The sequence below is a fragment of the Brachyhypopomus gauderio genome, chromosome 1 (genome assembly GCF_052324685.1).
Source record: "Brachyhypopomus gauderio isolate BG-103 chromosome 1, BGAUD_0.2, whole genome shotgun sequence".
NCBI lineage: Eukaryota > Metazoa > Chordata > Actinopteri > Gymnotiformes > Hypopomidae > Brachyhypopomus > Brachyhypopomus gauderio.
In genome coordinates, this window is record NC_135211.1 from 10612914 (window position 1) to 10626377 (window position 13464).

The 13464-nt window shown below is 47.9% G+C and overlaps 1 protein-coding gene across 2 annotated transcripts in view; it reads right to left on the reverse strand.

Annotated features, from left to right (window-relative positions):
- The window catches only part of cadpsa (Ca2+-dependent activator protein for secretion a), a 109141-nt gene that overhangs the window by 7213 nt on the left and 88464 nt on the right, over positions 1-13464 (reverse strand). For both annotated transcript variants that reach the window (XM_076991880.1, XM_076991959.1), the window contains 6 exons: positions 12294-12449; positions 11659-11806; positions 10601-10675; positions 9896-9979; positions 9551-9583; positions 7992-8099 (listed from right to left, as the gene is read on the reverse strand). In XM_076991880.1, coding sequence (XP_076847995.1) covers positions 7992-8099; positions 9551-9583; positions 9896-9979; positions 10601-10675; positions 11659-11806; positions 12294-12449 — 604 coding nt within the window. The remainder of the gene's footprint in view (positions 1-7991; positions 8100-9550; positions 9584-9895; positions 9980-10600; positions 10676-11658; positions 11807-12293; positions 12450-13464) is intronic.

A 13464-nucleotide genomic window follows, 5' to 3' on the forward strand; every position in this document is an offset into this window, starting at 1 on the left:
AAAATAAATGCTTCCTAGAAGGTCCGGGACGGGCGAGAGCCCCTCTGTCTGGGCTCTCCGGCTCCTGCAGGCTGCGGCTGCCGTTCTCACCCTCTCCCCTGGTCAGGCATCTGAATCAGACCCCCCGGGGCTGAGGACTCTTTTAAACCGACTACAAGACATCCTGCTTTTAGGACAAAGAAACGGGCTAATCCTACCTGCTTGCTGCTCACGCCTGCTGTTGGTACGTTATTGTATGTTTTCTGGTGCCTGGGAGGAGGCCCATCGATGTCAGAACCCAATTACCATGGTAACTGGCACCGGCGACCCCTCATCCCCCCGGCTCTCTCTCCACACCACGGGATGCGCTGGCCCTGAGGAAAAACTTTACACAGGAAACGCACGACCCCAAACATGTTCCTCTAACACACTCTTATGCCTCCACTCAAAGCCCTCTCTCACTCTGTCTTACACTCCCTCTCTCTCTTACTTTCTTTCTCCTCCCTCTCTCCTCCCTCTCTCTCTCTGAATGGCGAGAACAGTCCCAGCAAGCGCGTGAGCTTCAAGCCGCTTTCCATTGTGCGATCCGCACAAAGAGCAGGCCGCTCCAGGACCGCGACCTTACACCCACGTGTGCTCACGTTAGCACCGCCGCCACCTCGAAGAGGCGCGTAACCTTTCCCTCATGCAGAACCTCGCCTCGCCCGACAGGACACGCAGGTCCTTCACCAGCCAGGGTCACAATCTCAGCTGACTTCAACAACACTGGAAAATCCCGGGAATTCTTTGGAAGTTTGCGGCTGCGTGAGCGTCTGTTCATGAAGAGAAGAACAGTGTGCAAACAGCACTTCACCAAAACATGCTCAGGAAGAGTGGGAGAGAAAGACAGAGAAAGAAAGAGTGAGAGAAAGGAGGAGAGAGAGGAGAAATGAGAGAGGGAGGGAGAGAGAGAAAGAGATTGAGAGAGTTATATATAGAGAGATTTATAAAGAGAGAGAGTAGGAGAGAGAGAATGAGATTGTTGGGATGAACCAAACGGCGGGGATTGTGGCCTGCACAATGAGCGAAAAGAGGAGCGAGGGATGGGGGAGGACGGAGAGAAAGAAGGAAAGAGGGAATGAAAAGGGAAAAAAGCATAAGGAGCCCTGTGCAAAGTGAGCCATTCTGCTCACAAAGGAACGCTTAGAGGTGGCCTGAGACGCTGGCCAAGTAAGGAGTACTACACTTCTGGGGCTCGGTCTGAATGGGGCTGGGGGCAGGGGGAGGTGCCGGCGGGAGGGGTGGGGCTAAATGGAATAAGCCAGCAAGCACTCGAGAGTCCCGCAGAGCACCTGAATGGGCAGGGGGATGAGGGACGGTCGAGGGAGGGGGGGAGGGGGCAGTGGTGAGGGAGGGGGGTCGTGGGGGGGTTGTGGGAGGGGTCGCGGGGGGCCCAAGGTGAATGGCCTGCCTTTTGGGACCAATTTGTCTCTTTTCACCCCTTGTCTCCCCAGCCTCGGCACTGACAGATGTACAAAGGCGGAGCCGCGCTGAGCCACTCGTACACGCACACCTGCTGGCCTGCTGTCCCTCCTGTCAGACGAGTTAATCAAACAAATACCACCACGCTTTACATCACAGAGAGAGCAGGAGAGAGCGAGGGAAAAGGGAAAGAGAGGGAGAGAGAGGAAGAGAGGGAGAGAGAGAGAGAGCGAGAAAGAGAGAGCGAGGGAAAAGGGAGAGAGAGGGAGAGAGAGGGAGGGAGAAAGAGAGAGAGGGAGAGAAAGTGAGGGAGAGAGGGGAAGAAATGTGGAGAGTAACAGGAAAGTGGTGGGTTCTATTTCTTAGCAATAACACCATAGGTACGGTATGATAAGACAGTGAAACATATTTTTCTCACGGTTTCTAGCTTTTATTTCTGTTCTTCTCAAATGAGCGCTGCCTTGCACTGTAGCATTAACCTACTTTCGGATCAGCGGGTTTATGCCCAGCACACCGAGAGCTTGTCCAGAACGGCAGGGGAACCTCAGCCCCTGTAATTACGGGAAACGTAAGCAGCTTACACCAATGCCTCCATCCTGCAGTGGGCGAAACCTTTTAACGTGTTTGAACAATAACGGTGGGAGTACCTGTGGGCCCGGTTCCCTCAGCCCTCCCCAGCATCCCAATTACTTACATAAAGTGTCTTTATTCAATTGGTTTATTTCGCAAACTAAAGCGAATGTTCCTGAAAGAGAATCAGTGAGCCAGAGATCATACTGGCCAACCATCAACCAATCACAACGTCCTCGCAGCTTCCAAAAATCAAAACTGCCTCATTTCACTTTCTTCACTCCATTATGATGGACTATGACATAGTTCTGAAGACCAAATATGGCAACTTCTCATCGCCTGGTGCTGAGAAAACCAGGTCATTTCATTTGTTATTTATTTTTCCATTTTTAATCCAGTTTAACAAAAGTGCCTAAATAATTAAGTAATTCATATAGTGTAAATAATTAATAATTCATAAATAATTCATTTAGGTTATTTATATAACTGAGGCTGTGGTCTCTCTTGGTTACTAATTATTACTAATATTTTTACTGAAATGATATTCAGGTTGGATTAGAAGTTTGTGTCAGGATGGCGTTCCTCGGAGGATGCAGACCAGGGGGTCACCCTGTCAGCCTGCAACTTCTTCGACTTAATTAAACCGTGCAGGTGACAAAGGGCGGGGACTCTTAATGTGAAGGGCTGGAGGAGGCCGGACACTGAGATGACCTCGCAGGTCTGTAGAGCTCGACGGTTCGGAGATCAGCCCAACCACAGAACGGTTAGCGGCGGCATGCCGACGCAGCTGTAGTTATCCTAAAGTGCAACCGTGCTGATCTGATAACTGTCAAGGTAGACGGAACTACTCTGAATGAATCGATGTTGAGCAGTGCTAATCCCTCTCGCCCCCAGCGCCAATCTCAACCGCTCAGAGTGGCAGATTAAGGGTATAATTGACCCATGTAATCCATCGGCATATCTATGGGTGCCCCAAGTTCTGATGGCACGTACGCACACACACGATCACACACACACACACACACACACACACACACACACACACACACACACACACACACACACACACACACACACACAAACAGAGGGCTGAAGCACTGATGCAAGCCCACTGTATCAGTGAGGATTTAGAGAAGGACTTTCTTAATCAGTGATCTCTGCGCTCGTCCCAGATTGACGAGCTCACATGCCTAACACAGCTGTCCTAATCCGGCTTTCTTTGGCTGCCCTTTCAGGAGGCCGGCGGAGGACAAAATAAATGAATTTCCTCTGCCCTCTTTCTCTCTATATCCCCTATTGTTTCTCTCTTCCTCTCTCCCTCTCTGTCTCACCCTGTCTCGCTGTGTCTCAATCACTCCATCTGATATGAGACTCTTGGTCTTTTAGGAGGTTCAGATTGTTCCTGCGTGAGCTTGTCACATGTCTACGTGTCACCGGCCTCGGTGCTGGTGCGGGTAAATCGTTCCCCCACTAACCCTAACCTGTCTTCCCCTTCTGCGTCACGCGTGTGTGCCAGCGGCCATCAGCTCACCTGTCGAGCTGCTCCTGAGACAGCTGAGCTGTCTTCACATGACTCAACGCTCTGTTTGGAGACCACGGAGAAAGAGGATGCAGGATCTACCACCATCTTAGAGCTCGTCCTTTTAGATTACACTGAACTGAAACATCAGATGGTGTTTTTCACAGCTTCTGGTGTCTGATCAACACAAGGACATTTTTATTCCCATTTGCTGCTTTTTCATGTTTTTGCCTGTGTGGTCATTACAAACACTTTACCAAATACTTTTATGAATGCGGAGGAAGAGTGTTCCAGTGTAATCTTCTTATTGCCTTCTCTCTGCTAGTGAGAAATCCTCATCCTTGACCCCAATTAACCTCAGCCCTGCACACTCAGCCAACACTTCTGTATGGCGCCCCGTCTGATCTCCACCCAGGGCTGGATCAGCCCCTCTGGGCAGCCCCGGCCGGGCAGATTAGCTCAGAGCGCCAAGAAGCACAGGGTCCTTCAAAGCGCCAACAAGCCACACAAAGCTGCTTGGGTTTCCAGGGTGACTGGGAGGAAGTTGCATGTTGTGCCTTTTTGATACAGAAGCAAAAGAGTCACGTCAGAAGATGAAATGATACCAGACGTGATGGATGAAGGGCTGGAAAGACGCTCTCTCCCCACCTGTGAAACGTAGGCATCAAACAGTTTCTTAACATTAGTAAGAACGGGGCTGAGCCTGAGTGCCCAGACCCATGTCTCCCGCACAGGTGTATTTGATAATGTGATGCATGGTGTGGACATTAGTACAATAATCAGAAGAGAATCTCCAGATCCCTACTCCTCTTAATCCAGCTCATCCATGCAAAAATAATCCCTAATAATAATAATAATAATAATAATACTAATAATAATAGTGTAACAGAGCCTCTCATGTCATACTGAACTAATTATTCTCCTACTGAAATATAACCTCCTCCACTTGAGTGTCCTACAAGGATCTACTGTGTGTTTATGAATCCTGTGCAGTTATGAGGCACCTATATATGATCTTCATTAGTAATTTGTGACTAAAACAGTAAACATATTAAGTTTTCCAGGTCAATTACAAATAAGTGAATGATCTATATCAGCACTTTTGCCTTCATGGATATATGTTTGTGTCTCGGGCACCTGCAGTGCATGTAAGGGAATCAGTGAGAACTTACAGGTGTGTGTGCCTGAGTGTGTGAGTGTGTGTGAATGTGTGTGAGTATGTGTGTGTGTGTAAGTGTGTGTGTGTCAGTGTGTGTGTGTGTGTGTGTGTACGTGCGTAAGGGCACACAGCCTCCTCCATAAGTTGGTTTTGATTGCTTGGCCCAGTGGTTGAGCTCTCCGTTGGCCCAGCCACTCCTGAAGACAGGGAGGGGTCCAAACGTGTGTCCCATGTACCCATCTGGGGTAGTTGCTGCCGGGGCTTGGGGGGGTGGGTGTTGGGGGATGGAGGCACGGCGTGGAGAGCAGACTGGATGGGCAGGAGGTCTGAGAGTGCATGTATGAGGGAATTCTCCAAGGAGACGGGTCATGCTAGTAGATGTACACAGGAAGATTAGTCGACTCAGAATCATGCCACTTGAGTTAATGTGATAAAAACAACTCAACAGGAAGGATAAGTTCCACTTTGATTCAGGTGGAGGGAGAAAGAGAAAGAGAGAGTGAAAGAGAGAGAGTGAAAGAGAGAAGGGGGGAGCAAGGAGCCAGAAAATTGCAAAAGGAACCAAAAAGAAGGAAGGAAAATAAGAGGGGGAATGAGAGATGCAGAGAGAGAGAGAGAAGGAGAAAGAGGAGGAGAGGTAGAAAGGTGGAGCGTAAGTTCTCCTTCTGATCAGAAGAAATGCACAGAGCAAAGAGACAGCAACACATTCAGTCCTGTTCGGGACAGGAAACAGCGCGGCCAGGTCTGCAACGCATCAAACGAGGAGAAAAAAGGGAGAAGACAAGCTCTCCTCGGAGTGAAACACATTATATCAGAGAAGAAGATGAGAACTGCCATAGTGCCATGAGAGAGAGAGAGAGAGAGAGAGAGAGATCTGTGGCACTGGTATTAGTCCCCCCCTCACATCAGTATCTAGTATCAGTCCCCCCCTCACACCAGTATCTAGTATCAGTCCCCCCCTCACACCAGTATCTAGTATTAGTCCCCCCCTCACACCAGTATCTAGTATTAGTCCCCCCCTCACATCAGTATCTAGTATCAGTCCCCCCCTCACACCAGTATCTAGTATCAGTCCCCCTCACACCAGTATCTAGTATCAGTCCCCCCCTCACACCAGTATCTAGTATCAGTCTCCTCCCTCACACCAGTATCTAGTATCAGTCCCCCCCTCACACCAGTATCTAGTATCAGTCCCCCCCTCACACCAGTATCTAGTATTAGTCCCCCCTCACACCAGTATCTAGTATCAGTCCCCCCCTCACATCAGTATCTAGTATTAGTCCCCCCCTCACACCAGTATCTAGTATCAGTCCCTCTCACACCAGTATCTAGTATTAATCCCCCCTCACACCAGTATCTAGTATCAGTCCCTCTCACACCAGTATCTAGTATCAGTCCCCCCTCACACCAGTATCTAGTATCAGTCCCTCTCACACCAGTATCTAGTATCAGTCCTCCCTCACACCCGTATCTAGTATCAGTCCCCTCCCTCTCCTCTCTCACACCAGTATCTAGTATCAGTCCCCCCTCACACCAGTATCTAGTATCAGCCCCCCCACACCAGTATCTAGTATCAGTCCCCCTCACACCAGTATCTAGTATCAGTCTCCTCCCTCACACCAGTATCTAGTATCAGTCTCCTCCCTCACACCAGTATCTAGTATTAGTCCCCTCCCTCACACCAGGGCCAATCTGAGATCAGTCCCCTAAAACATTAAAAACACTTTCATACATATAATCCAATGAGCTGTCCTCACGAAGCACACATCCACACACATCTGCTCCACTGCACACGCCTCCACAAACATTCACACACATCCACACACACACACCTGTCCCACATGTACACATCTGCACACATTCATCAGAGTGAGAGGTCTGATGTGGATGTAACCCATGATAGCATTCCCTGCATTGTGCTCCTCCCACCATACTGTTCTACTTTTCCTCAGCCCCTCCCACCATACTGTGCTACCTTTCCTCAGCCCCGCCCACCATACTGTTCTACTTCTACTCAGCCCCTCCCACCATACTGTGCTACCTTTCCTCAGCCCCGCGCACCATACTGTTCTACTTCCACTCAGCCCCGCCCACCATACTGTTCTACTTCTACTCAGCCCCTCCCACCATACTGTGCTACCTTTCCTCAGCCCCTCCCACCATACTGTTCTACTTCCACTCAGCCCCTCCCACCATACTGTGCTACCTTTCCTCAGCCCCGCCCACCATACTGTTCTACTTCCACTCAGCCCCGCCCACCATACTGTTCTACTTCCACTCAGCCCCTCCCACCATACTGTGCTACCTTTCCTCAGCCCCGCCCACCATACTGTTCTACTTCCACTCAGCCCCTCCCACCATACTGTTCTACCTTTCCTCAGCCCCTCCCACCATACTGTGCTACCTTTCCTCAGCCCCGCCCACCATACTGTTCTACTTCCACTCAGCCCCTCCCACCATACTGTGCTACCTTTCCTCAGCCCCGCCCACCATACTGTTCTACTTCCACTCAGCCCCGCCCACCATACTGTTCTACTTCCACTCAGCCCCTCCCACCATACTGTGCTACCTTTCCTCAGCCCCGCCCACCATACTGTTCTACTTCCACTCAGCCCCTCCCACCATACTGTTCTACCTTTCCTCAGCCCCTCCCACCATACTGTGCTACCTTTCCTCAGCCCCTCCCACCATACTGTTCTACTTCCACTCAGCCCCTCCCACCATACTGTGCTACCTTTCCTCAGCCCTGCCCACCATACTGTTCTACTTCCACTCAGCCCCGCCCACCATACTGTTCTACTTCCACTCAGCCCCTCCCACCATACTGTGCTACCTTTCCTCAGCCCCTCCCACCATACTGTGCTACCTTTCCTCAGCCCCGCCCTCAGTTCTTCAAAAATAATCATCTTTGCCCTATGAAATATTTGATATATGTATATATATATCACCACTCATCAGTGCCCTTTTGAAAGCCCCCTAGCACAAACAGAGGGTGGAGAAAAGAGTGTGGAGCATTTCAGAGGGGAAAGAGTTAAAGAAACCCAAGCTTAAAGAGCAGACAGACCAGGGAGGGTGGGGGTGTGGGTGTAGGGGTGGGGGTGGGTGGAGGTCATAGCAAGATATAACATGCGACCACTCTAAAGACGGTAGGTATAGATAAAGAGTGAGAGAGGAAGAGAGAAACAGAAAGAAGAAGAAACAGGTCTCAAAATGTGACCTATCCCTCCAGACTGGTCGTCATGTCACACTGAGGAGGACGTCCTCCCCGTTCCCGAGGAGGACACCGAAGCAGCATCTACTTACATCAAATAATCTTTCTACGTACATCTCCTCATTGACCTTCTCACGCAACATATCCTGAGAGTGGCGGACAAACATCACGTAAGCATCAGCTACATCCATGCCAGGTTTCTGAGAGAGAGAGAGGGAGGGAGAGGGAGAGAGAGAGATGTAGAGAGCAACCCAGAGAAAGAGAGAGAGAGAGGGAGAGAGAGAGAGAGAGAGAGAGAGAGAGAGAGAGAGAGAGAGAGAGAGAGAGAGAGAGAGAGAGAGAGAGAGATGAAAAGAGATAGAAAGAGAGGGAGAAAGAGAAGTGACAGAAAATATGTAATTTCTCATTTTTGGACTGATACTATCCTAGTCATATTACTACATGCATAAAATGAGCTGTCAAGAACTGTGAAAAAGTAAACATATTAGTTCACATTACATTTGCAAGTATGCAGACAAAATATTACTTATCAAAACAGTGGCACTGGAAGAGATGAAGAGAACACAATGCTCTCAGGAGTTACACTCCTGTTTGTTCTGCCTCCATGCTAAATTAAATGTATCCAGTCTGCCAACCAGCGTCAGAAGGTCATCAGAATTGGTAATTGTCAGTCGCTGTAAATTGAACTTACTTCACACCTCTCCCGCTAGCTTCAGTGGGTGCAAATGAGCAAAATCTTCATACGTAATTTTATTTTGTGCATTAAGCAAACAATTACCATGGAAACACAAGGCTCACTAGCCCTGAGGGCATGAGAGGGATAGAAAGAGAGGGAGGGAGAGAGGAAGAGAGGCAATGAGAGGGAGATGGAGAGAGGGAGAGAGGCAATGAGAGGGAGATGGAGAGAGGGAGAGAGGCAATGAGAGGGAGATGGAGAGAGGGAGAGAGGCAATGAGAGGGAGATGGAGAGAGGGAGAGAGGCAATGAGAGGGAGGGAGAGAGGGAGAGAGGCAATGAGAGGGAGATGGAGAGAGGGAGAGAGGGAATGAGAGGGAGATGGAGAGAGGGAGAGAGGCAATGAGAGGGAGATGGAGAGAGGAAGAGAGGCAATGAGAGGGAGATGGAGAGAGGGAGATGGAGAGAGGGAGATGGAGAGAGGGAGAGAGGCAATGAGAGGGAGATGGAGAGAGGGAGAGAGGCAATGAGAGGGAGATGGAGAGAGGGAGAGAGGCAATGAGAGGGAGATGGAGAGAGGGAGATGGAGAGAGGGAGAGATGGAGAGAGGGAGAGAGGGAGAGAGGGAGAGAGGGAGAGCATCAGATGCTCTGTCAGGCCTTTAATTTGAAATGCTTCTCCTTGAGCGCTGATGTGTTGGCAGTTAAAGGAAGTTCTCTGTTGTGTTGAGCGGAGGACGTAAAGCGTCAGACCTGCGGCAGCAGCTCACAACACACTTTTATTGCACAACATGCACACAACACTGTAGTAACACCAACACAGACCAGGACAACACATGACGTTCGGCAGGACGCTAGCAAGACACTCACGGCTGTCATGGCATTTATGCAGCACTGAGGACATTGAAAGAGCTTTGCTAGTGATAAGAATGTACTTCATTAAAGGTGTTTGACAGAGAAGAGAAGCTCTCACTCACAGGGACGTCCACGTACTTTGAGGCAGCTTTGACCTGCGGAGCGGGGACACACGAACGCACTTGTAATAATTGTCACGTCAACACACAGCCAATAAAAAATGTCAGACGAGCTATGTGTAAAGTGTTCCAAACGCTGAAAACTTGTAGAAATGGAGCCGCGATTAATATCATAAGTTATTATAAATAAAGGACCCCCCCCCCAGAAGACAGACCAGTGTATATACGCGGGGGATCACCAAAGGTCTTGCGTTTGCTCTATTAGCAGTGCGACTGCAGATACACTAGTTAACACTAGACACTGAGGGCCACAGTCTAGACTGTTCACTGCACAAGTGTGGCTCTTACTGTAAAGGACAGGAAGGAAGAGAAAAGGGTCCCCTCATCGTAGCGCGAGAGACGGGCCAGGACACTCTCCAGAACCACCACAAACTGCAGGAGAGGTCGGACACACACACACATACACACACACACACACACACACACACACACACACACACACACACACATATACATACACACACACATACACGCATACATACACACACACACACACACACACACACACACGCACGCATACATACCCACACACACACACACACATACCCATACACACACACACACACACACACCCACACACGCACGCACGCGCATACACGCACACGCACGCACACGCACGCACACGCACATACACGTACATACACACGCACATACACACATAAACACACGCACACACATACACGTGCGCACACACACGATCACACACACACACACACACACACACACACACACACACACACAAAGGTGCCTATGAAAGAGATGACTTCATGACCAGGTCTACAATAATGTAGCTGCATAATTAATCATGCATAATAACAATTATATATACCACAGAATGACCTCTCTTACAAAATGTAATAAACATAGATACTGTAACAATAAACATTGATTTTGTCGTAATGTGAAGTTCAGTATTGCATACCTTTTATATGGATATGGATTATGGATTAAATTAAATGGCAATATGATATAAAGCAAACAAATTCTTGCTACCTTTGCGACCAACAAGGTAATCATCTCTTTCACCATTTCCTCAATGAGATGGTCGATTTGAGAGTGGTACTGTCGCTGCAAGAGAAAAAGATCTGTAATTTTTTCCATTCCATAATCAAATACGTTGATTGAATACACACATGTAAACATTTGAAGCTGATCTCAGATCAGGCCTACTCTGAAACACCACACACAGGTACTGCCTGCTCCCTCTGCTCTCAACTGCTCATGGGAGGTTTGCCCCGCAGACGCCTCTCTCCTCGCTTGCCGAGGGGACTTCTGGGTAATGAATTCAGCTCAGATAATTATTACCTGTCTCATGACGGCACGGATACGAGAGTCTCACTTCTAACACATGTATATTCAGAAGCAGCTATCACATATGGTAATGGAATCAAAACAATTTAAGTGTCAGAGGATCGAGGAAAACTGCTGCGATTGCTAATTATACATTTGGGACGGGAGTGAGAACTCAATTGAATTGTTAGCTTCACTCACCCTCTAACAAACTTTCACAAGAATGAGAAGAGGAATGAAGGAAAGGAGACACATTTGATGGAGAAAAGAAAGAAGGAGACAGAAAACTACAGTTGCGCATAACTACATGAAATCATTCAGTTATCACAAGATTTAAGTCTTGCAATAAATGCAAGGGATATAAATGCATTCGAAATATAGTACATAAATTGCATAAAATACAAATGTGATCTCCCCCGAGACCCAGATCCAAATAAGTGGAGGAGAATGGATGGATGAGGTCTGTGTGATCCATTACAGGAGACTAAGTGATCCTTCACTGGAGTCTAGGTGATCCATCACAGGACTGATAGGAGTTTGCTCTACATAGGATGCACTTTGATGAACGTGACAGAAAATATTGTGTGGTTTGTAATAGTTTGTAATAGAAATAGTGTGTGTCCTCTGTGTGTGTGGTGTGTGCATGTGTGTCTTTGTGTGTATGTATGTGCGTGTGTGTGCGTGTGTGTGTGTGTGTATGTATGTGTTGTGCGGTGTGTGTGTGCATGTGTGTCTTTGTGTGTTTGTATGTGTGTGTGTACCTCTTGGCCGAGCTCCATGGCACACAGTTTAGCAGACTGAGCCCTGGCATCCACCATGACATTGAACATGGTGCATATGGACTGGGGAAGCCTGAAGTCTGTAGTGCGACTGCTCCTCTGTAACTTCACTTCAAACGCCACCCTGGTCCTGAGAGAGAGGGGGAGAGAGAGGGAGAGGGAGAGATAGAGAAAGAGGGTGGGAAAGAGAAAGAGAGAACAAAAGAGAGAGAAGAGAGAGGATGGGAAAGAGAAAGAGAAAATGGGAGAGAGGGAGAGGGAGAGATAGAGAGGATGGGAGAGAAATAGAGGGAGATAGAGAGAGGGTGGGAGAGAGAAAGAGAGAGAGGGAAAGAGGGAGAAAGAAAGACGAAGAGAGAGAGAGGGTGGGAGAGAGAGGGTAGGAAAGAGGAAGGGAGACGGAGGGAGGGAGAGAGAGGAAAGGAGGGAGAGAGGGTAGGAAAGAGGAAGGGAGATGGAGGGAGGGAGAGAGAGGAAAGGAGGGAGAGAGAGGAAGAGAGAGAGGGATAGAGAGAGAGAGGGAGGGAGGGAAGTATATTTGCAGTACTATGATTACTGCCAGACTGCCGTATCACCTCAACTGTAGGTCTCTGAAATCAAGATCCTACGCTTCCAACCTCTTCACACATGACTCGATCATGTCGCTAGACATCAGCTTGAGCCTGGTCTCCAGGTGCTTGGCAAACTCCTCCTCAGGCCAGTGCAGCTCTCTGATGAAGGTCTGCAGAGCGTCCAGCTTCCAGAAGAGGTCCTCAGAGGTCCCCGAACCATTGCTGCACACAGTGACACACCGGGGTCAGGACACACCGGGCTTGATCTGGACGTTATGTAATGCTCCACACAGGTCAAGAAGGGGTCAGTAGGTTAAAAAGACTTTTTTTTTTTTGCAGAAAAGGGAAAACCTGTTTCAGCATTACATGCAGGGTCAGCATTTTTATACCATTTACACATGGTGTAAACATTTTATACCATTTACACATATATTGTTATACCATTTACAGTAACTATCATCACAGAGTTGATTAGTAAATAACTTTAGCCAATAAGACAAGGATAGCCAATTATATTTCAATTCATTTTGCATTAGTTAAAAGTACAACTGCTGCTCAAGTACAAACTGATTCACTGCACAGCAATGATTTGTTGTGCTTCACCTCCACCAAACTCTCCATTGCTGTTGACTTCTTTTTGGTATGGTGGCGGTCACCTACCCAACCTACACAAATCCATTCAGCAGGCAATGGAGGAAGCTTTTTTTCTTTTTTTAGTTTCTTATCCATCCATTACAGCATGTACAGCATGTGTTTCCGTAGTGTTAATGCAAAACCAAAATAAACCTTCCCCTTGTAATTGTGCTTCACTTTATGGTGTAAATGTACTGAATATGCATAAATGATCTGTATATTTGTGAATATGCATGTATGTGTAAGTACTATAATATACCTTTACAGAAGACTATACACTGAACACTCAAAAACACATGGTAGTAGTGTTTTCCATTTGTCACATCAGTGTGTAGTTGTCAAATAAAAAGGGCTGTTCATCTGATACTTGTATGTAGAGTTTGGATGTAATATGGTTTTGGTAAGAGATGAAAGAGCTTTGGTTGTAGTGTTTGCTTTTTCCAAAAGTGTGAGATGTTTTGTGTGTTGTGTGTGTGGCACTGGCCGCTGTGTGTTAAGGTTTGACAAAAGGTTTGACATACTTTTAGAAACTGGGGAAAGTGGGGAATCCTAAACTGGGGAAAGATAGATCATGCTTGTTAAGGTCAGAAATGCACAACAATGC